The sequence below is a fragment of the Haemorhous mexicanus genome, chromosome 2 (assembly GCF_027477595.1).
Source record: "Haemorhous mexicanus isolate bHaeMex1 chromosome 2, bHaeMex1.pri, whole genome shotgun sequence".
In the NCBI taxonomy this organism is placed as follows: Eukaryota; Metazoa; Chordata; class Aves; order Passeriformes; family Fringillidae; genus Haemorhous; species Haemorhous mexicanus.
This window is the reverse complement of record NC_082342.1, coordinates 54,389,353-54,415,651: the sequence shown is the minus strand read 5'-3', so window position 1 is coordinate 54,415,651 and position 26,299 is coordinate 54,389,353. Positions and strand designations below refer to the sequence as shown.

The 26,299-nt window shown below is 35.8% G+C and overlaps 1 protein-coding gene across 6 annotated transcripts in view; it reads right to left on the bottom strand.

Annotated features, from left to right (window-relative positions):
* NBEA (neurobeachin) overlaps nucleotides 1–26,299 on the bottom strand; it is a 454,976-nt gene that overhangs the window by 29,436 nt on the left and 399,241 nt on the right. For all 6 annotated transcript variants that reach the window (XM_059838861.1, XM_059838862.1, XM_059838865.1 and 3 more), the window contains 2 exons: nucleotides 25,606–25,758; nucleotides 15,198–15,365 (listed from right to left, as the gene is read on the bottom strand). In XM_059838861.1, the coding sequence (XP_059694844.1) occupies nucleotides 15,198–15,365; nucleotides 25,606–25,758 (321 nt within the window). The remainder of the gene's footprint in view (nucleotides 1–15,197; nucleotides 15,366–25,605; nucleotides 25,759–26,299) is intronic.

Here is a 26,299-nt window from a genome sequence, read left to right as displayed (position 1 = left end):
ACAGGAGGTATCTCACTGGATCCTGTGTGCAATTAAATGCCTCCCTAGCAGAACACCAACAGCTCAAAGCTGACCTTCAGCTTCCCCCAGAGCTCTCCACCCCTGAACTTCTTCTTCATTCCCCTGTGAAAGGAGAGAGTGCTATGAAAGGAATGAGAATGTGAAAGGTAAGATCTCCTATTCTCTTTACAGGCATGAGTCACATTGGTGATCTTGTCTGTCTCAGGCAGTGCTGCCTACTACCTCTCACATTTACCTCATGAAGCTGCTGATTGTTACCTAGTTCTCCCCTCTTTCACCTTTATATCTCCCTCTTATCCTTGGCCCTGGTACTCCAATATGATCCTCATGCCAAAAAGATATTTTAAACACTACCAGCTTAAGCAAGCATTTGGTTAATGGACTGCAAGTGGAAAATAAATTCAATACATCTCACAAACAGAAACAGAGCCAATGAAGGAAAAATACCATAAAGACAAATATCCTGCAGGCAGGACAGGTTTAGCTAAAAGTGTTCCTTACTCTTTCATGCATTCTCTCACTAGTAAAGTTCACACTTGCCTGAGTACAAATGCTTCCATTCCCCTGAAAATTGTGGAGAACTTCCTTAGGCTGAAAAGGGCTGATATCAAGGAATGAAGTGCTCCCCTCCCTTCCTAACTATACCAGAAGGAAAAGAAAAATCCTATATTTTTTCTCATTCATGTCCCTTCCAACTCTGCCTAGAACAAAGGAATTTAGCACTGATATAATAAAATTCACCCATTGTATTACACTAAACCCTAAAAAAAATCTGTTCTACCCTTAAGCAAAAAGATTTGACTCCAAATTCCTCTGACAAGGTCTGAGTTGTTATTGAGGCTTCTCAGACCACACTGCTCATTTCATCACATTCTTTTTACAGCTCTGATAACTTTTTCAAATGTGGGTGTGGCTCACAGTCCATGACAAACAATTCCACTGCCTTTTCTTCCATGCTGTTTGCCTGTATACAAAGGCAAATAGGGAGCATCCTTTTGCTCATAGAGTTCATGCTGTGCAAAACTCTAAACATATCCCAGAACTGAAGAAATTAATATATATTTCTTTATAATTTTTTTTACAAATACATTCAAGATTCTTTTTTTTTTTTTTTTTTTTTTTTGTCTTTTTTTGTATAGACTTGAGTATTTCAGCTGGAATGTACCTACAACAATCATCTTGTCCAACTGCCTGACCACTTCAGGGCTGACCAAAAGATAAAGAATGTTGTTAAGGGCAGCATACAAATCCCTCTTAAACACTGAGAGGCCTCAGGCATTGGCCACCTCTCTAGGAAGTCAGTTCCAGTGGTTGACCACATACTCAGTAAAGAAAAGCTTTCTAATGTGAAGCATAGACTTTGAACCATTTTCATGCGTCCCTGAATATAGAGGGAAGTGCTCAGCATCTCCCTCTCCACTCCCTCCTCAGGTAGCTTTAGAAAGTAATGAGGTCATCCACCACATAAAACACATTTTATTATTCTCATTTCATGCCATTATTGTCTTCAGTTGAACCACTAAATTTCTTATGTTCATGTTTGTAATTATTTCTGTCCCATATAGATTAGTAAGATTTACTGAAACTCTTGTGTCCATTGATGTCATGCCAAAGGAAATCATTGCTCTGTCATCATTCTTTCAAATCTGTATTAAGTTTGTAAAACAAAATGTTGCTTTCTTTGATCATTAAGTCACTGAGCACAAAGATTAAAAAAATGTTTTACTGCTAAATTAATTTCTAAGAGATATAATAGCAGATTCAGTAATTCATCAAATAGGTAACTTAAGAACACATAGTTTAGGTTTTGAAACCTAGGCAATCAGATTTTTTAATTTTTAGATAGGGAAAATTGCCCTTAAATAATTTCTCAATAAGCACCTAATGAGCAACCCCAGAAACAAGGATTCTCTCAATTTGAAAAACAATTTCACCTTTTCCAAATACCTTAAATTCATTTCTTTTAAAACAAAAAAATTTGCTGTTGGTTTTGGATTATAAATATTTAAGGTGACTTTTTGAAATAATTTCTTATCACCTAAACTCTACTTATATAAGGAAACGCTTCCATATCCTCTTCATTATTCAGACACCAGCCCTGATGGTCAGATTCAAAAAGGTAAATGAGCAAGCTCTATGTGATTTGTTGGGTGAGAGGCCAGTCTAGATGATCTTTCCCATCTAGTGTTTAGGTCTATGGAACAAACTTCTCTTTGACATCTTGATTCTGCAATGCAAATTACTAAAATGTACACCTGCAATATGGAATTTCCCTTTTGATACTACTCCTTTCTGTTACTGCTTTATAGGATGGTAATAAAAGCATTACAACATACAAATTTGCAGAGGTGTCCTAGTTTGTATTTGCAAACCAAACCAAACCAAACCAGATGCATTTCCTCAATGAGCCTCCCATTGCATAACTCCTGTAGCTAAGAAAAAGTTCTCACTCTCAGGCCTTAGCAAGATCTGACTCTGAACATGATGTTCAGAGTGAACATGATGTTCAGTTCATCTGCCCAAACTGTTGCTTTCTTCTTGAGTTTCCAGTGCTGGTTTAAAGTTTCAGGAAACTCCAGCTTTTCTTGTTACTTTATACTCCTTCTTGCCGGCAAGAATAGCTTCCTTTAGAAGCTATTCTTGCTGGCATCTGTCTTTTTCTTTAAAAAAAAAATTCTACCATTACAGTGTTAGCTTTTACATATTTCTTGTCATTCCTACTCAGGAGTCTTTGCTTTTAAGCCAAGTGTTTCCATTATGTCATCCTTTAACTAATTTATTTTTCTCTTTTGCATATGAAATACAAGCCAGGATGATGAAATCTTAATTCATATTTTTAGATCTTTGGGATGGTTGTCTGTTAGGTTTTATTTTTTTAAACAGAGGAAACTCATGAAACACACATTGCTTTTTACAAAGGCTCCTAGGATTCTAAGTGCACTACCTCTGGTAATGGTTATTTCTAAAGAAAAGATAAATTTGTTACATTTTCTTGAGTAAGAAATAAAAAGTATTCTGAATTTTTAAATACAGGTTCTCTTCTCACTGGAACCACTACAGATTTTCAAACTCTACAAAAGATAAAGCAAAAGAATAATAATAATAATAATAATAATAATAATAATAATAATAATAATAATAATAATAATAAAAAGAGATAACTCTAATTATCAACCTCTGGTTGGCAGTCACTAAAATTTACAGGCACTTAAAAAAAAATACAAAACCACTGCTTCTGTCTGGGATGCTACAATTGTTTCCACATGTGAAAGGCAGCGTGTTACAGCAAGAAAGACTGTAGTTCCAGCTGTGCCAAGCTAAAAATTGCCAGTAGTACTTTTCAAAACACCATCAACTGCATTTAAAAGTCTGCTAAATTTTACAAGTCAAAAGTATGTAAAATAAAGCCTCTGTATTTGTTTAGAAATGCCTAACTAGATTTTCCTATGCAATATCTCAATTCATTCACTAATTAAAAAATAAGTGCCACAGGTCAAGACTAAAAAAATCCCATGAAGTTTTGGGAAGGCCACAAATATAATTTCTCTCCATTAACCACACCAAGAGCTGTCTGTTCCTATGGTAATCCCCTCATTTCTAGAAGGCTCCCAATGACTGCCTTTCCAACCCTTTCTCTTCCTCCTTCTCCTCCTCAACAAAAGCTCCAAATGTCTAGTCTATACTTTTCCTCTCTTTATTTTTCATTTGTCTTATCCTACTCCCTCCCTCAAGAAGACAGGAGTTCTGTAAATACCCACCTTCCTACACAATTCTATTTCTTTCCTTCATCCCTCATTATTATTTCCTTTCAGACAGAGAGGCTTCTCACCCTGACCTGTCCAGTTAAACACTATGCCACATGCAAGGCTTTAATCTGGACAAAACTTGATACTGCTTTTGGTTCTAGTATTTAAAAATAATTTTAAAAACATCTTAAACTCACACATCACTGATCCATGATCATTTATACTGACCAGAATGCTGAGCTGAAAGCAGAACCTAGTTATTCTGTGGAAATGAAAACTGGTTTTACGCATTCATAGTCCTACAATAATAAAGCTCCACATCCTGTGCGGGACTACAGAAGCTACAAAAAGAGAGAAGGTACTTGTGACAATTTTCTTGTTATTTTCCTCTCCCCTGAGGCAGAAGAAAGAAACTTCTGCTGTTCATGATCTCCTGGGGAAAAATACATGAAGCAAACTGCAGTCTGGACAAAACAGCAAAACTGAGCATCTTTGTCCATATTCCACCTGGTCTGGAAAGAAGAAGCAGTCAGCCTAACCTCCACTCACAGCTTTCAACAGGCCAATGTAGCAAGTGAAAAAAACTGGTATTTTTGAGGAAATGCTGGGATTGAATAATTCTGAAGGATCCCTGACTTTCAAGATGGATGTCTATTTCATGAGCCATGAATGGTCACAGAAGCAGAAAGAGTTTGGCTTGCTGCTTCCCGCACTGCTGCCAGAAAAAAGGAAAAGCTAACCAGGATGAGGATAAAATACAAGCACCCCAGACTTGTTAAATCCTTAGGGAGTAATTGGGATCCAAGCCAAGGAAGCAGTATTGGGCTATTTCCCATGGTTTTCAGAGACGCTTATGTCATCCAAACAGTGTACTGCCTCTTACACACTGCAAAATTTCACTCTGTACAGATAGAAGAGTAAATTGTTTTGTGACCTCATCAGGTTTAATTCTATTTATTAGCTCTCCTCATCTTTTACTTTGTTTAAGACACTGTATATTTTTAATAGTAATTTTCAGGAGCACAGAGTCCTTTAAGCATAGGCATCCTATTCATAAAGAGGCAACAGTAATACCAGTAGGAGTTTTTACTGAAACTTTGTAACTTCATCCATTTTTTTTTTAATTAATTTTTTTGTGACTGAGAGTTTTCACAGTGCATGCTTACAGATGATTTTAACAATGCTTTTTATTTTAACAGCTAAATTGTGAGCCTCTAAAAATTAAAAATTAAACCTTTAAAAAATAAATAATAAGTGCATGTAAAGTTTCTGCTATGACAGCCTAGTTTGGGAGGGAATGATTTTTTAAAGAACAAAAATACATCAATAATTCCACCTCTTCCATAATTTTTCTGTCCATCAACTGAATTTATCCTTTTTATAAGAAAAAGTCCCAAGTTTTTTCCTTACTCTTCTTCCACTTCAGTCACATTTCCCTCTTCTCTACTCTCCTTCTTTTGTCCTAGGAAATACACATATGTTTGCTGTCTATTCTGTAAAACTACTACACATTTTGTGTTACCCCCAGATAAATTTGGCAATCTAAAAAAAAAAAAAGGACTGTGAGTCTTTAGGACAATATTTAATTTTTGTGACTTGGGGTCAATTACATACAATTGGTTTTGGTTGCAAGAACTGTATACGTTTGCTGTATAGCAATCTACACATGATAGATGCTCAGGACACCTACTGACCACAAATTTTAAACCCATAGACTTTGGTCTACTTAAATCATCAAAGCATCAGTTACTCACACAGGGTCTTAAACAATAAAGAGCTCCAAAGACCTGGCTGTCTGGAAAAATTTTCATCCATAATGTATCAATTAAAAACACCTCCCAGAAACAAATTCTACATTAATTTTTCAGAAATTAATTTTTTTAAAATATATTCCTGAATTAAAACAGAAAAAATCACAATAACATAGAATGGAAGTTAATGTAGTGAAGGGAGGCACAGATTAATGCAGTTACTTACAACGCAGTTGTTTTCATGCTGTGCTTGAAGCTATCACCATAAAGAAACATAACAAAATAAAAGATACAGGTGAAAAAAGCCACAATTTTTCCATCTTCCCACACTGTACATTCTTCCTAAAAATCCTTTTCCACAGTGTTTGCTCATTCTAGTTTAAGGTGATCCATTTAATGAGGCTTCTACAATATCTCTTATGAGATGTGTACAGTCAAATTATAACCTATAGACCTCTGGAAATTTCTGCAATTACGTCTAAACTTTCATATCCAAATTTGACCATGTAAGTGCTAATTAATCTGGTACCAGACCTAACAATATCCCTATATACACTGGCATGAGTAACTCTCCATATTCCTGCCTTTCTGCCACACATCTGGTTTGACTCTTATTCTCTTTCAAGCTCTTGAAATCCTGTCCCTAAGTCAGTCTTCTACTCTCATCACTAGTATGCTCTTCCTGAGCTCTCTGAGATCTTTTTGGTAAACCCACATAGAAAATAACACACTAAGAGGAAGTTCAGCCAAAACTTGAAAGAAAGGGGCTCTATTAGCAACTGTCCATACCCTGCAGCAATTTTGCCAGTAGCTAAAAAAAACTCAGACAATCATAAGGAAGTAGTCCTTTGAACTGCAGGGACACAGACATCTTTTATGTAGAAGTAAATAAATGAAGGTATAAGATTAAATCTAGAGAATATAATTGTTATGGAAAATAGATGTTATTAATACCTCAAATAATTAGTGACCTTTGCTGCCAGAAGAATGACTTACACATGTTTCAGTGCAGAATATACACATTATATTTATCTCCACTTATTTTTACAATTAAGAACTTTTCCTTCAGGAAAACACAAAAGAAAATGAGGAAAAACAGGGAAGTAAAGAGCAGAACAGGCCATCTGAAAGCTGGGCTGTAATAAAAGAGGAAAGGGTACTTAATCATCAAAGAAAGCATTTTAGCTGTGATGTTTTTTTCTTCTGGTTTATTATTGAAATAAAAAACACGATGACTGAAGACATTTTTAATGCTTGGAAAGCAGAACAGGCTCAGAAAATCACAGTATCTAGTATGTGTATTTTATTCTTGTTTTATAAACATATAACTATAGAAAATGAAAAATGCGACTTCATGTTCTGCTTCTGCTTTGAAAAAAAGAAATCTCAAACCCTTTGAATAAAATCTTTTCTTGTTAATGAAATAAAACAAAGTAAAGAATGTGGCAATATAACATTAGTGGCTTCATTTTTCATCTGAGCAGAAAGTAATTGCAGGCTTATTTCTTTGCTCTCAGCTCCATCTTTCTATCACAAATCATCTGTCTTGTTCCCACCTTAAGAAGGTGCACTGAGATTTTGAAAGCCCATACTCTTTACTACAAATTGTGCTTATGATGAGGCTCCAGCCATCTGCCAACCTTCAATTTATCCACTGCTGGACATAAGATCTATTTCAGAGAACAGGCAAACCTTCAAAACTCACATCTGAAAAAGGACTGATGGGGAATAGGTAAAACATAGTGCATAGTGAAAGGTGTCATGTATAGTTTTCATCAGGTTTCAGTGTATATTAGAATTTCAGTTTTGGAACAAGATTATACTGTTACATTCAAAATAAATGTTCTCAGTTATTTGTAGGGTTTAGTTTATAAAGAAATAATTTTGTTTGGATTATTTCCCAGAACACATTCTTCAAAACTTCCCTTTGTTCTTGACATAAATTGAAAACAATAATATAGATATACTGTATACAGGTTTCAAAATGGCATTAAAGAGGCACATTATCAATATGCTTAAAACATTTAGAAAGCTCAGCTTTGCATCTTTCTAAGTGAATGGCTAGATACTTAGACTGAGTAATATCTGTTCCAATAAACTACTCTGTGGGAAATGTTTTGAATAATGGTTAATTTATGCTGAGGTAATGACAGCATAATACAACTGAAATCTGTGCTAATAGGAAAAAGAAGCCCCTTCCAGCTATTTCTGTTTCAATTGGCTGCAGTTATTTTCACATCTCTCTCCCCTGCATAAAATATTACTTTAAGTGCATGTGAAAATGCTTGTTGCTAATTTTAAAAATCAATAATTGGTACCTGTCATCCATATGGAGAAAAACAACAAAAAACCCCCAGACAATAAAGAAGAAATTTTCATGCACAAGACCTATATTTTATATATTTCTGCAATAAAAGAGAGTAATTGTGGTTAATGTTCTTTCCATATCAGCAAAACATTAAACTCAGCTTGGGTAAGACTCCAGGGTTTGAAATGCACATGGAATTTCTAATGTAGATGAGAATGGGCAAAACAATTTATTCCAAATAATACTTCAGGTAGGCTGAAGTATTAGAATATATTTGCCTGGAATATGTGTTATTTACAAACTCACTGCAGTGTAGATGAATGAATGACTGGAAATATGTAATAAATAGGCTGATTCAAGTTTCATCAGCTCATAAGTTACCATCAGCTCTTCTGTTTGAATGCTCTGTGTAAAGCTGGTGGTGCTCTTCAAGTGGCAGTGCTTAGCTTTGCCTGGATAAAGAGCATTTTAATCACAAGTACAATAAAAAAATCCCAAACTTCCTAATGGGCAATTTTGGACAAAAACCCCACCTGTATGCCAAAAACAAACACCACTTGTTTTACTTTAAGAGACTTTTCTTAATTCTGAAAAGGTTCTGAATTCCCATAAACATGTAACAACATGATCCAGGAATGATCATGAATTCAGATTATCATGGATTCTTTGAAGTACTGACTATCTCTCATCTGTAATACATTCATTAACTGGAGATATCATGATCAATCATTAATCTAACTGTGGATAACTCTTTCAAGCAATGGTAGAATGACATTTTTAAATTGGAGTCCTATGCGTCAGATTATGATTTTTGACTTCTTGTCATAAATGGCTTGTGTTACTTAGGGTAGGTCCTCCCAAAAATTAGTTTCATAGTCAAATTGGATGCATAATTAAAATGTTTTGGTGATTCTGAAGAAAACACCTTCTGAAAGCCTTTTCCTCTGAACAACAAACATATGGAAGTGCACACATTAATATCCAAGTAGAAGCCTATACATTGGGCAATTACTGTGTAGTAACTGACCTCATGCAATTTATATTAATTCCTTATTGAATATTCTGATTTAATGGAATTTGTCTTTTCCTATATTCCGTGTCTTCTGCAGGAATCTTTACCTACAGAAATAAATATCTTACCCTCAAAAAGTCCCTGTGTTTTGCTTCTTGAGCTACAAGGAATTATCATAACAAAGTGACAGCAAATTAAAACTCTCCCTGTTCCATTTAGAGAAGGATACAGAGCTCTGAAACTCACCAGGAAGACATACAAATTATTATATTATGTCCTACATGTTCCCGGTGTGGAACATTTAAAAAATCCAATTATATTCTGTTGATAATCCCTTAATGCAATAAAACACACAGGCCAAATACAGTACAAAATAATCAAGGGTTTTTTTCCCGAAACCAGTATAAATTTGGTTTAATTTGGAAAAAAAATTCCTTGTTCTGTGTGTCTAGGAAAAACATTATTTGGGATGAAAAAGAAGTAGATTTCTTGACAAAAATCAGTAGAATGCAATACACATTTCTTAGAGAATAGAGCTCTTAGCATACAGGAAAATAATTTCTACTTTGATGATACCTTTCACTTGAATTCCTTAACTAAACTTTGAAAAAAGCAGATTTGATACTGCATGCAGCTTCCAACTAATTTCACCGCTATCCATATTCACACTTAAACAGGACTGCTCCTAGAAAGGAAGCAAAGACCATTCCTTGTAGGGAGGCAGTTAAATACAAGTGAACATTTAAGTGGCCAGTGCTGTGGGTACAATTCAATCAAGCAGATCCATAGGGGTGGTTTTGATATTCTTGTCACATCAAAGAAACAGCTCCCAGAAGAAAAAGATCTTAACAAGTTAAAAATGAAATCAGAATAAACATGAATAACTCTGAGAGAAAGGAAGAACAAGCACTTGGTGGCAAGGGCTGGTGCTACCTTGGAAGTGTTATATAGTGCTCTTAGAATAGTGTGTTAATTTTTTCCTCATAAATTTGCCAGGCTCAGTCACCAGGGAAGGGCTAGCACTCCAGCTCCCTTTGTTAAAGATATATCTATCTTGCTGAGTCTTGACAGCCCTATCATGTCAGCCCTCTGTAGTAGCAAAAAGTGTTTCAGCAAGAAGAGGGGGAAAAAAAAGAAAGGAGGAAAAAAAAAAAAAGTGAAAACTGATGTGATCTACTCTGCTTCCTGTGGGCATATTTCACTATAGCAGATCCAGAGGGATGCTTTGTTATTCCTGTCAGATCAAAGAAAGAGATAACAGGAGAAAAGAAAAGAGGAAAAATATAACCCAGAAATGAGGGTAGCTGAAAACCACTGCAAGGCTACCACATCATTATGACTTTTCAAATTATTTAAATATGCTAAATATCAAGTCATCACCAAAGAAATAAATATTGCATAGGCCATATGCTCTGTTACCTGCCAGAAAAACTGTCCTACTAGGATTAGTTTATGGGCACAGCAACTGCCTGTCAAACACTAGCAATTTTAATCTTTTTTCAATTTGCTGTGTGCATTGCAAGTATGCTCAGGTACCTTGACAGGTGCTCGGGAAAAATATCTGAGCTCCCTAGGTTCACACTGCCTTGCTTTACTACGTCCTTGCAATAATTCCTGCTGGACTGGGGAGATGCAAGCATATGGTGAAGATGCAACAGACACAGGAAAGTCATTGTACTGCACTCCTAAGTTGGATTTGCAGCTCAACACAAGGATGATACAAAGCTAGCCTTAAGTCCAAAGCAAACCAAAAGCTGAAATGATTTTTTAAAATATTTCTAATAACAAACAAGGTGAAAGTGTAAAAAAAGGAATTAAACAGAGAACTGGCTATGATGAAAAAAACCCCAAAACAATTAAAACCCCTCAAATAGTACTTTTCTGTAAGTTAGATGTGTTTTCATTACTACATGTGATTAGCCTTTTATGCACTAAACTGTCAATTTAATTATTTTGTGTTTCATCTACAAGGCATTAAATTAATGTAGTAATAAATAAAAATAGTTTTGTCTCATCTGTTGCATTTTCTAATGACCAGTATGGCTGTGTTGTTTCCTTTCAGCCACAACACTTTGTGTCATCCAAGTTCCTAACTTGAAGTCAATGGATTTTTGAGTGCCCTCATTTCCAGGTGTTTGGGGAAGAAAGGAGCTCCTAAAATCTACAGATATTCTGGGAAAAACCAGGGGAAGATCTATATTTTCCCAAAGAAGTGGAGCTGCAACATCAAAGCACTATAAATAAACCATTATTTCCGATATTGTTCTTTATATATTAGCATTCTCAGCATCAATTCCCTGAAGTCAGCCAAGTCTGTCTAGTGGAAAAGGATTTGGATTATGATGTAAACTAACAGTAAAGACAATTCCAAATAACATCTAATGTCCAATATAACTACTGTTTACATATTAAAAAGAGATACAGGCTTTGTACCAGGGATGTTCTGTCATGTTTCTCCACAGGAGAAGACTGTCATGGTAAAGTTCATTATCAATTACTGCCTTACAAGTACAAGATGAGTTAAGCTGTCATAATTTTCTCAGCCAGAAATCCTGTGCTGTCAAAGAATGTCAATTTTTAATCTGACAAAAGGAAGAAAATTATCTGTTATTCTGACCTCTAATTTCTTGACATTTTAATGCTGTAATTGCTGTGGTTAGTGCTGCAACCATTATTCCACCTGTCAAGTAAGAATGAATCAATATCCTTAAGCTGTTCAAGTTTAAGCTTCCACCTCACTGCTTTTACTTTAAAAAATGTTGAAGTGAAAAAAAAAAAAAAGAAGAATTTTGGGCCTAGAAAATGTTTATTTTGTTACACATTTTTTTCCTCCTTATTACAAAATGAAAATCATTTTTCAATATGTGACTAAGAAAGCATTACAGCTGATAGAACTGCAGAATTTACCCATTTCTAATCATAAAAGATTGAAACCACGGAATTCAATTTTATACTTTTATTCCTTGGGCCATGTAAATCAGGACTTTCCTGTTGCCCTTGTAACAACTTGAGGTAAATTATCGTGACCAATTATATTTTGTGGTATCAGAAATGATGAAGTTGTTTGAAAAAAACAAATTGATTATGTTGAAATGAAACCAGTTTATTTTACCCATCCAGTGCAGACCTTAAGTTGCCAAGGAGGTATTCCAGGGGCAGGTGTATGTGATTTCGTAGACTGAAGTAATCTAGAACTTAACTCTATCCCAGTATTGTGGTTCCTAACAGTAGGAATTTTCTATATGGAAAATGAAGAAAGAAAATCAGATGAATAATCTGCTATTTAATAGATCTGCAAAGAACAACAACCCAGGATGTCCATTTTTCCAATGCTAAACAGTAGGGATTTCTTGGAGAGCTCCCAAAGCATATGAAAAAGATGTAAGGAATGGCAGGGATCAGTTGTTCCACTGCTGAATATTTTTCTGTAGATAGATGACTACAGAAGTAAGTTTAATACTTTTCACAGAAAGCTAAGAACATATTTTATAGTGGTTAAGTGAGGTGCTCAAGTGAAGGGTGAAAGTGAAAGGGCCAAGGTACAGCATAAACAGGTCACAGTGCTGTGACCACCCTTTCCACCTTTTGAAATTATGTCTTTCAATCAGCTCAGACTAAATGGGAAGGTATTTTTTATTTGGAGACTTACTTCACTGGATAGATTCACCTGGGACTCAGTTCAATATGAAATTAGTTATGGCCACAGTGCCATACTTGAGCCCACTGGCCTGACAATGGCTGCTGCCAATAAGGCTGTATTGATTGGCTTATTTTACAGCCGTGTATTAAGAACATTCACCATCTTTTGTGACAGAGGACCACAATATTTTAGTTTGTTTACAAAATAAACATCAAGAGAATTTAGATACTAAGAGATAGATGTGTTTTCCTGGATAACTGCAGGGTGCAAATTAATTCTAAATTGCAGTGTTTCTAAATTGAGATGCCAGATACCACTGCTCGCCACTGTAAGATATGATAAACACTTTTTATCACGATTTTAAAGGTGCTGGTGTTTTTATCCTTAATTCCTATATTTACAAGGGGTCTTCAGAGGCTTTTTAAATATTTTTTTGCTTTTAATTTATTTTCTGTTATATTTACTAAAAGCCAGAATAAAGTCAAACAAACCCAAACAAGCTCAAATCGAACAGCAACAAAAAAGCCAAAACCCCATCCCATATACTCACAACAGAAACGTGACCATCAAATACATGGTCCTCTATATCATCAAGATGTCAAATGCTTTATTATTGGCCAGAGAATGTGCACTAGTTTCATAAACAGATCCCAGGAAAACAGAAAGCAGATCTAAATCTATCTATATTTAAATATGTACTGTAAATTCTGATTAAAAATTAATTTAAAATATTTTTTAACTTTCTTATGACAAACCAAAAATCAACAATCCTGAGATCTCTTGGAAGTAAAAGTATACTATTTTTAAATGGATGCCTACAACGTTACTGTCTATGCATAACAAAAATAATGAGGATCAATTTTTTTCTGGTAATTTTTCCTTCTCATTGCTACCAATGAAATTTATGTAAAAATATAACTTGTTGCAATGAAGATTAACTTGTGCTTTTAGAAATTTACAGTGTAAATCGCCTAAGGTGTTTATATGTTATTGACTTAAAGGGCATGGGTTAGATGTACAAGTGAGTGAACGAAAATGTCTCCATGAATTTTCTTAGATTTCTGATGACAAGATATGCAGGCAAGTAGAGCCCCAGGAGAACTGAAGAGTCTCATCATGTCATAAGATGTTAGATAAGGTGCACAGACAGACAGATAGATAGACCTCAATCCTGCAAGCTGCCCTGTGGGAGTAGACCTTAAAAGTCAAGACACAGGAGTCTGCCCATGCAGATCAGGACCCTAAGCCATGCAAATCCCTTGTATTCATGGTGCTGGACACCTGCTTTATACTTAAAAAAAACATTGCTTCTTCTTATCTCTAGAAGAGCCTGACTCTTCTCATGCTCCAATTTTTGAATCAGAAAATTATTATGCAGATGTCAACATGAAATATTTGAGGCAGGGGGAGTCAAAGCAGTTGTGGTCAGTCTTAAAACTGAGAAAATATTAGTTGTTTAGAAAATCTAAGCTTTACAGTGCATGGAGTGAAAATCCAATTTTAGGAAGCCTGGGGTCTAAATGGTTTTTTAGTTCTGTTCCTAAAAATCACCAAATGTAATAGAATGCAGCAATGCACTGGTAAAAAAAAACCCAAACAAACAAACAAACAAACAAAAGAAAAATCCCAAAACCCTAAATCAAACCAAAACAAAACCAAGCCAAATAAAAAAACCAACCAACCAAACAAACAAAAAAAAAAAAAAAAGAAAAAACTCAGTAGTTAGCTGAATGAATGCTTTCTGGAATCTTCTTTCTGAAATCTGTAGATTTCTGCCTGCAAGATTAGAAACAAACAAACAAACAAAACCCCATTGCCTGGCAATGTACATTATTCCTGTTTTGCATACAGCAGATGGCAGCTATCTGGGGGAATGGAAGATTGTGTGTAGAGCTTCATCACAGCAGTACTCATCTAGCAGCTGTTGCTTCCTCACACTTTCCACCAAATTTCAATTGTTTTAGCCAACAAATGAATGTTGCTAGAAAATCATCATGCAAATTAATAGGTACTAGAAAAACACCATTAAGATTATTAATCTAAGTGAAAACAAATACAGTCACTGGAAGGAAATGTAGCAGGATATCTAGAACAATTTTCTTTTAAAATGTACTGATTAATTAAAAACACTCACTTGTATATATTCCAAAAGTGTGTATATATATATATATATATATATATATATATATATATATATATATATTTCATTCATATGCATATTTAAACATAAGTACTCGAATGCACAACAAATAGAAAGCATTTTTTCTTTAGATAACAATTTGATTATACTTTATGTGATTAAAAATAATTTAAATATTTGCTACAGTCACTCTAAAAAATACATTCTTTCTCAGACTCATTTTCACCATCATCTGACTGTAAAGGTTAGATTTTTGTTCTCTATGACTACGATGCAGGCTTTTTCCAGTTTTTCAGTTCTACTAAGTGAACTTAATGCAAGTAAATTATAAAATGTAGCAGACACTATATTAAAGAATATACATTGCAATGTAATTTCCTACACCATAACTGAATATTAAATCTATTAGGTTCATTTGTTTCATTGCTAGTTTATTCATATTGCTTCTGAAATCACCTGGGGCCTAAATTCTGAATCAAGTCAAACCCATCCATTTTGTTCAGCAGTGAAAGATGGAAAAAGTACCATTTCTTGTGAGATGACAGCAGTTTTTAGCATGAAATGACAGTAAACACCTACCTCCCTGAGGACAGGATCAGTGATACTGTCCAGGTTCACAGAGCCTTCATATGTTAGGTAGTGGAAAACGTTGAGTGCACGCACGGCTTCTGGTCCTCGTTGCTTGTAGCCAAATATAAGGTCAATCCACTGATGAAGCTGACATGATACAAACTCGCTTTCCAGGGCCTGCAAGTGAAATTCAGGATTAGGAAGTAACTGAGAAAACATAGCAGGCATAATTACATTTTCTCTTCAGGCTTATTTGATATATTTGAAATCTTTCAAACATTATAAAAAATTAACTTATTCTATTGAGAGAAGCATCAAAAAGATAAGTCTCCTTTTCCTTTACTTTAATATCATGCTAATTTTCTTCTCAGCTGCTGAGTTTCTCCTAGCTGCAAGTATTTTAATAATTACTGGGCTTTTCAATTAAGTTAGTTAATTTGTCAAAAAAAAAAAAAAAGAAAAGGATGGAAATGGGAAAGAGAATTCAAAAGAGCAGTCTTCCAACTAATTTTCAAACTAGTTATAATTAGTTTTAAATCTAAAATGGAAATTCCTCCATTGTTTTTATCACACTGCTACTACTCAGCCCGAACACTTCCCAGCTAGGAGCTTCATGTCCTTCTGAGGAAGTTTCAGATTTTACAAGCTGATAAACTTTGGGAAAAGATTATTCATTTTTTTCATTTACATTAAAAGGAGGCTGCTTCAGAAATAATCATCAGGTGCTGTAGTACCACGCCATGCCCTGTTTACTGGCAGCAGCCCCCTTCTCACCTCCCCACAAGCAGGACTAGCTTCAGACAAGGCAAACCATGCCTGGGTCATCATGCAACCATTCCTCAGAGATTTTCCCTGTAATGTTCCTCATGGAAGAGAAACTCTCAGTGCTTTGGTGGAAAACTGGACCCTTTTCTGTCAAAACCAGTGACTATTATCTCTGATGAAAATGGATGGGAAGGCTCAGGCTTAAGAGCTGACATGTAGCTCAGTCTTCAAGGGCTTAAGTTCAGCATACCATAAAAAGCCACAAAAAAATCTTGCATGCAACTACACAAAATTTTGTTGTTTCCTTTGCAAAATCAGAAGCCATCATATGCATAATGCAAAATTATTAAAATCGCATTAACATGACTGAATACTAAATAATATTAAACTAATACTATTTAGTTTCAATTCATGCCTCCCAAAAAATAATTTGAAAATGCAATGTCCTCAATTATATTGTACTGTGCATGTATAAAATGATACAGTCAGCAACTACATCATTCCATATAATCTTTTCCACAGAACTTTTACATCAGTTAGAGTGCAAGAGGCTAGCATGCAAGGATAAAATTAGGTATGCCACAGCAACACCCAATAAAGCATTTCCTTACTTTTAAATGATCAATTTTTAATGTTCCTTTTGTATGTAATAAAGCTTTTTAAGAATTTAGAATTTAAAGCCAGTTATCTTTCTAGCATCCACCTCAAATCCATTTAAAGCAATCAGCCTAAAAGTTCTCTTGAGCATCTGAATTCTGCATATTTATAATGTCTTTTGATTTGCATATATTTATTATTCTTTTATTTGTTTATTAAAATGTAATTAACAAAAAAAAAGGTTTTTTTTTCGTCAAAATTAGCAATTTTTTTCTAGAATATTAAGAGCATTTCAGGAAAACAGAAGAACTTTTGATTACTCAAAGATCAGACAATGCATTTGAAAAAAATCGATACTTGGTTTAAACGAGTGTATTTTACACTTTTCTCATCCAATATCCTCTCACTGGAGTTAGAATCACAAAAACGTGGAACCATTGGACAGTTTGAGTTAGAAGGGACCTTAAAAGGTCATTTAGTTCAACCCCACTGCAATGAACAGGGACATCTTCAACTACTTCAGATTGCTCAGAGCCTTGTCCTGTCTGACCTTGAATGCTCCCAGAGATGAGACATTCACCACATCTCTTGGCATCTTGTTCCATTGTTTCATCATCCTATAAACTATAAAAAATTTCTTCCTTATATCTTGTCTGATCTATCTTCTTTTCATTTAATGCCTTTACCCACTGCCATATCTCAACAAGTTCTGCTAAAAGTGTGTCCCCATCTTTCTCACAGGACGCTTTAAGCACTGAAAGGTCACCATAAGGTCTCCCCAGAGTCTTCTCAAGGCTGGACAATTCCAGCTGTCTCAGCCTGTCTTCATAGGAGAGATAATCCAGAACCTGGTCCTCTTTGACCCTCCTGTGGACCTACTCTAACAGGTCCATGTCCTTCCTGAGGACCCCAGAGCTGGATGCAGCACTCAGGATGGGGTCCCTCCAGAGCAGAGCAGAGCAGGGCAGAAACACCTCCCTGGACCTGCTGCTCATGCTGCTTTTAATGCAGTCCAGGATGAGGTTGGCTTTCCAACCTGCAAAGAGACTTTATTGGCTCATGTTCAGTCTCTCACCCACCAGCATCCCCATGTCATTTTGGCAGGGCTGCTCTCCATCTGTTGCCCCCAGACTGCGTGGATACTGGGGGTTGCTCTGACCCAGACGCACCACCTTGTACTTGGTCTTGTTGAACTTCATGAGATTCCCATGGGCTGCTTCTTTTACTTGTTCTGGTCCCTCTAGACGATATCCCAGCCTTCAGGTGTGTCAACCACACCACTCAGCTTGGTACCATCTGCAAATCTGCTGAGGGTGCACCCAATCCTACTGTCTATGTCATTGCTGAAGATATTAAATGGTGCTGATCTCAGGGCAGACCCCCACTTGCCACTGATGTCACCAAGCTGATGCAACTGTCCAATCAATTCCTTATCTACTGAACAGTCCACACATCAAATTATTCTCTCACCAATTTAGACAAAAGAATGTTGCAAGGGATCATGTCAAAAGCCTTACACAAGTCTAGACAGATGACACCTGCAGCCCTTCCCTTGTCCACTGATGCCATCACTCCATCATGGAAGGCCACTTGGTTGGTCAGGAAGGACTTTCCCTTGGGGAAGTTGTGTTGGCTGTCCCAAATCACCTTCCTGCCCTCCACGTGTCTTAGCACATCTTCTAGGAGGATCTATTCTATGGCCTTCCCAGGCAAGTGGTCAGTAGTTCCTAGGCCCCTCCTTTCTACCATTTTTAAAAATGAGAGGAATGTTGTCCTTTTTCTAATCATCAGGGACTTCTCCTGACTGCCATGACATTTCATGGAGAGTGGTTTGACAACTAGGTCATTCCCTCAGGACTCTGGAATGCAACTCATCAGGTGCCATACACACATGCTCAGGTTCCTCAGGGGGCACCCAACTGGATCTTCTCTTAAAGTGGGAGGGACTTTGCTCCCCGAGTCCCCATTTTGCAGTCTAGTAACTCGAGAGGTGTGAGAAGAGAGGTTGCCATTGAAGATTCAAGTAGAAAGTACCCTGAGTACCTTGCTCATTGTGACCAGTTTATCAGTCTTACTCATGAGGGGTACTGCACTTTTTTTGACTTTTCAAGTTAAAAGACTTACGAGAGTTGAACACATATGTTATATTTCCCTAAGGCAGTTTCCACTTGCATGACCAGCCCTAGCTCAGCACCTTTTCATTCCACAGAAGGTCTTACTGACCCTGGCAGGTTTGGAGAACTTATATTTCACATGGATTAATAGTTATTTAATAATTTATTAAATTATCTACTTTTTAACAGCTGCATATCATCTCTTTGTCTCCAATTATTTAAACAAATTTATCATACTATGTTTGCAGGTCTAATGGTCCTTAATTCCTCAGGGAAGAAAGAACCTTAGTTTCTTGACGAAACTTTGAGGAAATTTATAGCAAGGGAATATAATTATTTTGAGCTATATTTCAGAAGAGTGGAAGCTGTGTGGCTTGGTGTAGAATTTAGGGAAAGGACCAGAGTAGAAGGTGGAGAGAGGAGCCAGACCTGTGAAGAAGAAGGGCTCTTCTTCAGAAGAGGGCCTTAGCACTGCACAGCCTCCAGCTGCAGGATGAAACGGGTGCTGTGTGATGTTCCTGGCCTCCCAGCCAGGGTATCCTGTGGGCATGGCACCAGGCATGAAAAACAGGAAAGGCGCCCTCAAGAAAGGGCCACCAAAATGCTACAAAGTCGCAGCCCACCCTCACTGGGTCAAGGCTTTATAATCAGGATTTATTTTAGTCCGGGGAAAGCTTCTTGTGTCAGGTCTGACCTGGTTTCTTCCAAGTACTTCTGCAATGCTACTCATGCGATACTTGCAGAATCCTCTCCCTAATTTGCTCTAATGCACAGGCTACACCCCCTCCATGTAAGTGCCTCCTGAAAATTTATGAGCTATTCACTGTCAACGGTACATCATTTGGTTTCTCAAGAATATGCAATGCTCAGTAGGGAATAGGGTGAGGGAATTTTCTGTATAAAACATAATTTGTAGGTACAGTAGGAAAAACATACAGAAAAAGACAACAATAATATCCTTTAAATAGGCTGGTGATGGCCATAAAAATCAGCACTTTGGATTTAAATTATATTGAGGGCTTTAATTTTATGAACATTTTTTTAAATGAGCTATGGAAACATTTTTAAATAATAATTATTACTTATATAATTATGTAATATCCATATAATTTGTAATATGGTTTTTAAAGATTCTTAAACAGAAATGAGCCAACAACCACCTTGTTATCTATCATAACTAACATGTACACAAAACAGAGTTTTATTCAAGCGCTCCTAAAATTAACTTGTTTGAACAGTTATTAGGGCTTCATTTTCAAATAGCAATATTCCAGTCAAGTTTTTTTTTTCATGAGTTTTGCTTTAACGAAGGTGTTTAACATATTGTTGTTTCCAGTGGAGTGACTTTTATTGTTAATAGGTAAATTGCAAACATTATTATACGTCTAGTGTATACAGATTTTGTGGGTTTTGCATGTTTACAGGCAAGTGTATGCACATATGTTCCACAGGCTGAAAATCTGACCTGTAGCTGTTGTGAAATAAAAAGAGGTATTAGTAAGTTGATGTTAAAACTAAATAAAGTCATTATAAACCAAATTACTTCTTACTATAGCTCTTTTCTGGCCTTTATGAACACTGTACACTTTCCCCTATGTTCATTCTAATTTGATATTAAAGTTATTTTTCACAGGCATGTCAGTAGGAGGCAGTGGTTTTTATTGCAATACAGACTTTATGCTGTGTAAAACATCAGAAGTTCTGGATTTGTAAAATATCTCTCCAGGTATTTTTTTGTCACCAGAGAAGTGGAAAACCCTGATGTTGCTGTCTGGACCACGGCTGCACCTTCTCCTTCTGCAGTTCCTGCCTTGCTGCTTTGCCCTCCATATCCCCATCCTGTCTCTCCAAAAAGCTTTCCATTTTGCTATTGAATTATAGGTAACATATATTTAAAGATATTTTCCCATAATTACTCTGAGGTAGTTTGGTTTTACGGATCTGCTCAAAAACAAATCAGCAGCCATTTCAGCCCATGGGCTGGGTTTCTCTTCTCTCCCCTCAAAACCATGGTCCTCAGCAGCAATCGCAGGTTCTCTCCACCAAATATTTCTCTTCCTCAGTTACTATTCCTTGCACTGACTATCAAAGTGAAATCCTTTCCTCATAAAGTATTTCAGGCAATACTGCTATCTGAGATTAGTTATGTTCTTTTAAGCAAAGTAATATTTTAACAGACGTGACAAAGAAGTACACCGTACAGATTTTGGTTATTCAGGGATGTCTGCAGAGAAACTGATCCTTTATGTAAGCGTCTTCACAATATAAGTAAGTCTCTTCAGCAGTATAGCAAGTCTAAAAAAAAAAATCACTGCTAAAAGTAATTAAAAAGTCTGAAGTAGACTGAAACCCCTTTTGCCTGAATAAGTTTTAGTTGCATAACCTTGGCAATACAAAAAATAAAATCAAAGCAACTTTTGAGGAAGTAATATCAAGTCTTATCTACTGCTTATCTAAAAGAAATGTCAATTGCTGCTGAATCACAACTCAACGAAGAGGAAAAGATCATCCAGATTCTCATAGTACAGAGATTTCATGCTAGATATTTCTAATGACTATTCAAGAATCTTTTTAATTAGGAAATACTATGCATGCTTCTGAATAGCCAGGGAATAGTACAAAAATGCAATTGGCAGCAAAGGAGTGCAAATAAATCATTTCAGAGACAAAAAGAAAATTCAATCTTAACAAAAGTTATGTAATATGAACAAAATATGTATAACAAAACCAAGACATCGTTTAGTCTTTCAAAAGTATAATTTATCATGAATACATTTTTCTCAGCACTGCAATTTGTAATTTAATATGTGCATAAGCCATAATTAAAATATCATTATAATTAACTTTGAATTACACAATCTTGCATCTTTTGTTTCAAAACTAAAGAATGTTTATTATAAAAGCTGTGCTTCAGTGTTTCACAGTGGTGTTCCCTGCCTTGATTTAACATGCTTGACTTACTGACTGAGTCTGTTCTATTTCTGGCTCTTGGTCTGCTCTGAGTCTGTGGGGACTGAGAGGCTGAGTAGGACTGCAGATGCACATCTGTGGAAGGTTTTATGCGTGGATTTTTTTCCCCTGGTAAACTGGGAGATTATGATTGATGAGCCCAGCATTAGGGTAATGTTATCAGGGACACTTTCTGCCTCTGTCCTTTGTACTGTTGCTGAGGTCAGACCATAATCATGTTAGCATTGAACATAGTGCTTTATTAATGTTTCATGAGTAACTCCACAGTAATCAGTCTAGCTTTGTGTGGATAAATAAAACTGCTACAACAATCCCTGATGTGTAAATCGAATGTTGAAGATATTGTAATAGGTCTTGAAAGTATCTTGACTGTCTTTTCCAGTCTTTTTAATAAGTCTAATTTTCACAAATTAAAAGGAATTTCTTTTGATGGAAAACAATTTCCACTTCCACTTCCATGTTTAGTTTGAAATGTAAAACAACCAGCTGAACAATCAAATGATACAATACAAAATTTATTCATTTGAACAGAATTTTAGTAAAGCTTGTTAACTAATTGGTTAAATTGTGCTGGTTTATGACACTGTGCCCCAGTGAGGTTTCCTAGGCTGTTATGTGCTTTCTTTGGTAAGTGTCAGGGTGAAATGATGGCATTCTTGCTTTTATTTAAAGAAAATGCTTACATTCATAAATGTACAAGTAGTATAGAAGGTTTTTTATTTACTCCCACATAAAATTGCACGTAATATATGCGTGCAGAAAGCACAAAAAAAAAAAAAAAAGAACAAAAGAAAACAGCATCAGCTCTGGAAAAAAAGATCCCACTGTATATTATGCACTACCACATAGGATTCTTCCCACTGAAATGAAATTACTACCGCTGATTTTAATAGATAAGGGATCAGGGAAACCCTTACTTGAAACATCCCTTAGTTTTCTGTAAACATATTCTCTACTTGCTTTGCTAAGCTGCTGTAGAAATTCCAAGCTTGCACAAGCTTTCTGTGTTTTACACATCAGCATCACACCCAGGCTATTTTATTTCCGCAAGAAAAAATGTAACAGCCAAAGCCTGGCCTGGGGATGACCTAACTGAATAATACATCTGCTGGCTGGTTCAAATAATGGAATCAGACATTAGGTAGGGAATGTCAAACTTTCCAATACCTTTGTATTTGTTCCTTTGATCAGTTTTATTTCAGTGACCAAAAAAATGGGTTACCGGCAGTTCGTTGTGTGTGTTAATAAAACCCTACATGAGGAAGTTTTTCTAAAAATTATAACACATTCAAATTGCTACATTTTGAAACTGTAATTCCATTACTTCTTACTATACATACTATCTGCATCTTCATGAAAAGGATTATCCTTCTTTAGCTACTTGCTCTTCATAATAAGCTTTGTAAAATATTATGCATATATCATGCTCTTTAAACTCCCAAAGTTATTCACTTTGCTTTTATCCTCTGAACTCCATCCAAATGTGAATGCTTCTGTTTTCTAGTTACCCAGAAGTGAATCCAATATTCCAGGTGCAGTCTCAAAAGGACCATAGGTAGGTACAACTGTTTACATCCTCTGTTTACACCTTGTTGATATAATGATTCTCCATAGATGGCATCAAAATACACTTATTTCTGGTGGATATAGAATTATAGAATTTCATCTAATCTAATTGCTGTTCATTGTCACTCCTACCTTGCTACTGCTCTATTTTTGGTACTGTTTTTGTTTCCAGACTTCTGCTTCTTATTATCTTCTACTCTTTCCTCCCAAGGTGATTTTCAGTCTATGTTCTGCATCTAATTCAAATAAATCTATGCCACTTTCTCCTGTTTTGTAGGCAGTTCCTGACTTTATTATAATTTTCAAGGTTCCTGACTGCTCATTTAAAGACAGCATGTACCTGTGTAGAGATGAATTTTAGCTCCTGATCATGCCCTTGCTAAAAGTAGATGATGGGGGAATAAAGGCCATGCAGAAACTGCCTCCTGGCAAACCTGTACAAGAATGGCATAATGCTCACATCTGTGAGGAAAGAGCTGGAAAACAGTAGAGGAAGGGTCTGATACAAATGGCTGATAATTAGTGATTTTAGTAACTGCAAAGTACTCAATTATTTGAAGCTTGTAATTATGATACTGCTCAAGTCTTAACATCAGTTTGTCTGCCTCCTGGCAGTCTGAGCATACTTAGATGTGGAATCAGTCATCATCTCACTATCAAGTCCTGTAGCTTTAAGGAGGCCTAAATGCTATATTCTAAATCTGTGTAAGCAGCTGTTTTCTTCAAGAGCACAATTTTTTATGTGGAGAGCTGCCATGCTACTTTCCAAAAAGCAGGAATTGCACAAGGGAAATTTAATAAACTAAAGCTTGAGCTTTTTTCCAGGTGATTTCTTACCACATAGTGCCTTTATCCTCCTAGTAATAATTCCAACATTGTGGAAAGAAAATATAAATTAAATGCAATTTAATATAAGAGGAAGATTGTTACAAAATTTAAGAATGGGAGTCCTTACTGTGCATCTCTCGTTAAATTCCCCAATAGGTGGCAGCTTGCTTCTCTGTTTTCACCAAGGAATCACACTTTGGTTCTTTCAGATGTCAAAAAGAAACCTCTAGGCCAACTTTAGTGTGCTTACACCTGGGCTCAGTTTGGGTTTAGCCACAACCACAACCCAAAAAGGGCTCTGTGCAGCAACACGGGCACTCCAGAGACACCAGCCTGTCACTGCACATCCCACACTTGAGAATCCTAATGGACTCCAGTGATCCTTTCAGTACACCTCCCTCTTTTCTAGTAAAATTGCACTTGAATTTATTTTCAGCAGCTGAGACAATTACTTGTTTTTAAAAATAATTTTCCAGTATATCTGGTATAAGAGAGCTTGGCCAAGAAAGGTTGCTCAGCTTCTTCCTGTCAATGATAGAATACATGTCTCCTGGTTTGTGTAGTACATTTCATATGTCTCAAGTGATGAGGTCCCCATTACTTCCTTAGGAGACTGCTGTACATATGTCAAATCATTTATTCTTCTAAACAGAGGACACGTCTAAATCATCTACATCTAGGAATAGGTTTGGTTTTATAATATTCTTCTATTCTTCTGAACTTGATAGAGCTATTTTTTTCTATCAACTCCTGAAGAACAATTTTCTTTAAATAGACAGCTCTTAAAATTAAGTTACCAAACTGATCAGAAAAAAATCCCCAACAATCCAATGCATTGCTAGACTTGCAATGCTACCACAAAAGCACTACTGGAAATAATGCATAAACTGAACAGTTCTGCAACCGTATGGAAACCCACAGCTTACTAAAATCATAGCCCTGACTCGTTAAGAAAGACAAGCAGTATGCATTTTAAGGAAGAACTATTTCCAGAACAATATGACAGATTGAAGTATTGCTGGCCAAATCATCTGGCCAAAGAAAAAATATACACCAGAAATGTTCTTTATGCTTAAATTCTGGAGGGCACATGATGATTTACATCAGAGTAGTTCTTTTCCAGAATTTCTTCAAAGACTGCAGTTGTTCGCTTACGTTCACATTTCTACACTTCCAGTTCATCTTGATGAAGAGGAAGTGCAAATCTTCAGGTGAATAATGACTACAAGATGGCTTGCAAGATATCAGCATTTATAGTATTTTTTTTATTTTTTGATGTAGAAGATGGCGAGGAGGAACCGACATAAATTTTTCAGGCTATCTTGTATTTCCAGGCTCATGCAGGTCTGATGCTTTTTCATGAGAGAATAAATATATGAATTTAAATTTCCATTATTTGGGCACATGGATGGAAAATCTACTATAAAATAAAGGGTTCCGTCAAGCAAGACAGAATGCAAATTCCTTGCTTTTTTAAATCTTATTTCTCTAAATCTAGTTCTAAAGAGATGAAAAACAGAACTAGGTTAGCTGATTAAAATATAGAACCCTTTAGACTAAATTTAAGTACAGCTTACCATCCTGTTGATACGGACAAAGTCTTCAGGTTTCTTGGCCCAGGGAGGGAGATCAACATCATTCACAACAATTTCATCTTCCCTGATTCCTAGATTGTAGCCATTACTGTTGACAAACATCTCAGGTAGGTAGTAAAATTCTGGAATTAACTCCTAGCAGGGAGAAAACACACAATGAGACTTCATATTTAACAGAGATGCTAAATGGTACTCCAAGAATCAGGCTCTCTTGTACTACATATTAAAACATTCCTGGGTTTTTTTTATGTTTCTGTACACATTTTTAAAGAAATTTTATATCCTGCTTTCTTTGACTTACAGTCACATGTATTCTGCATAATGAAATTTTCAAACTCTTTTTCCCATATCTGCTTTTATGAAAAGTATGACTTTAGATAAGGCAGTGCATATGAGTAAAGAAGACTTCTTCAGAATAGCAGGTACAAGAAAATTTATGCTAAGCCTTCAATATGAAATTATATAGGATTTTTAAAATACTATTTAACAAAAATATGTAAAAAAGGGAAAATTTGCACACATAACAGTGTCTTGATCTTACTTTCTTTAATTCTTTAATTGCATAAGAAAAGATGGTAAGTCAATTACCTATGCAATGAAAAATAATACATGGTGAAGATCTTTTTCTACCGTAAGAAAAATTCAAGAATAGACAGAGGGAAAAATATCAGTACAA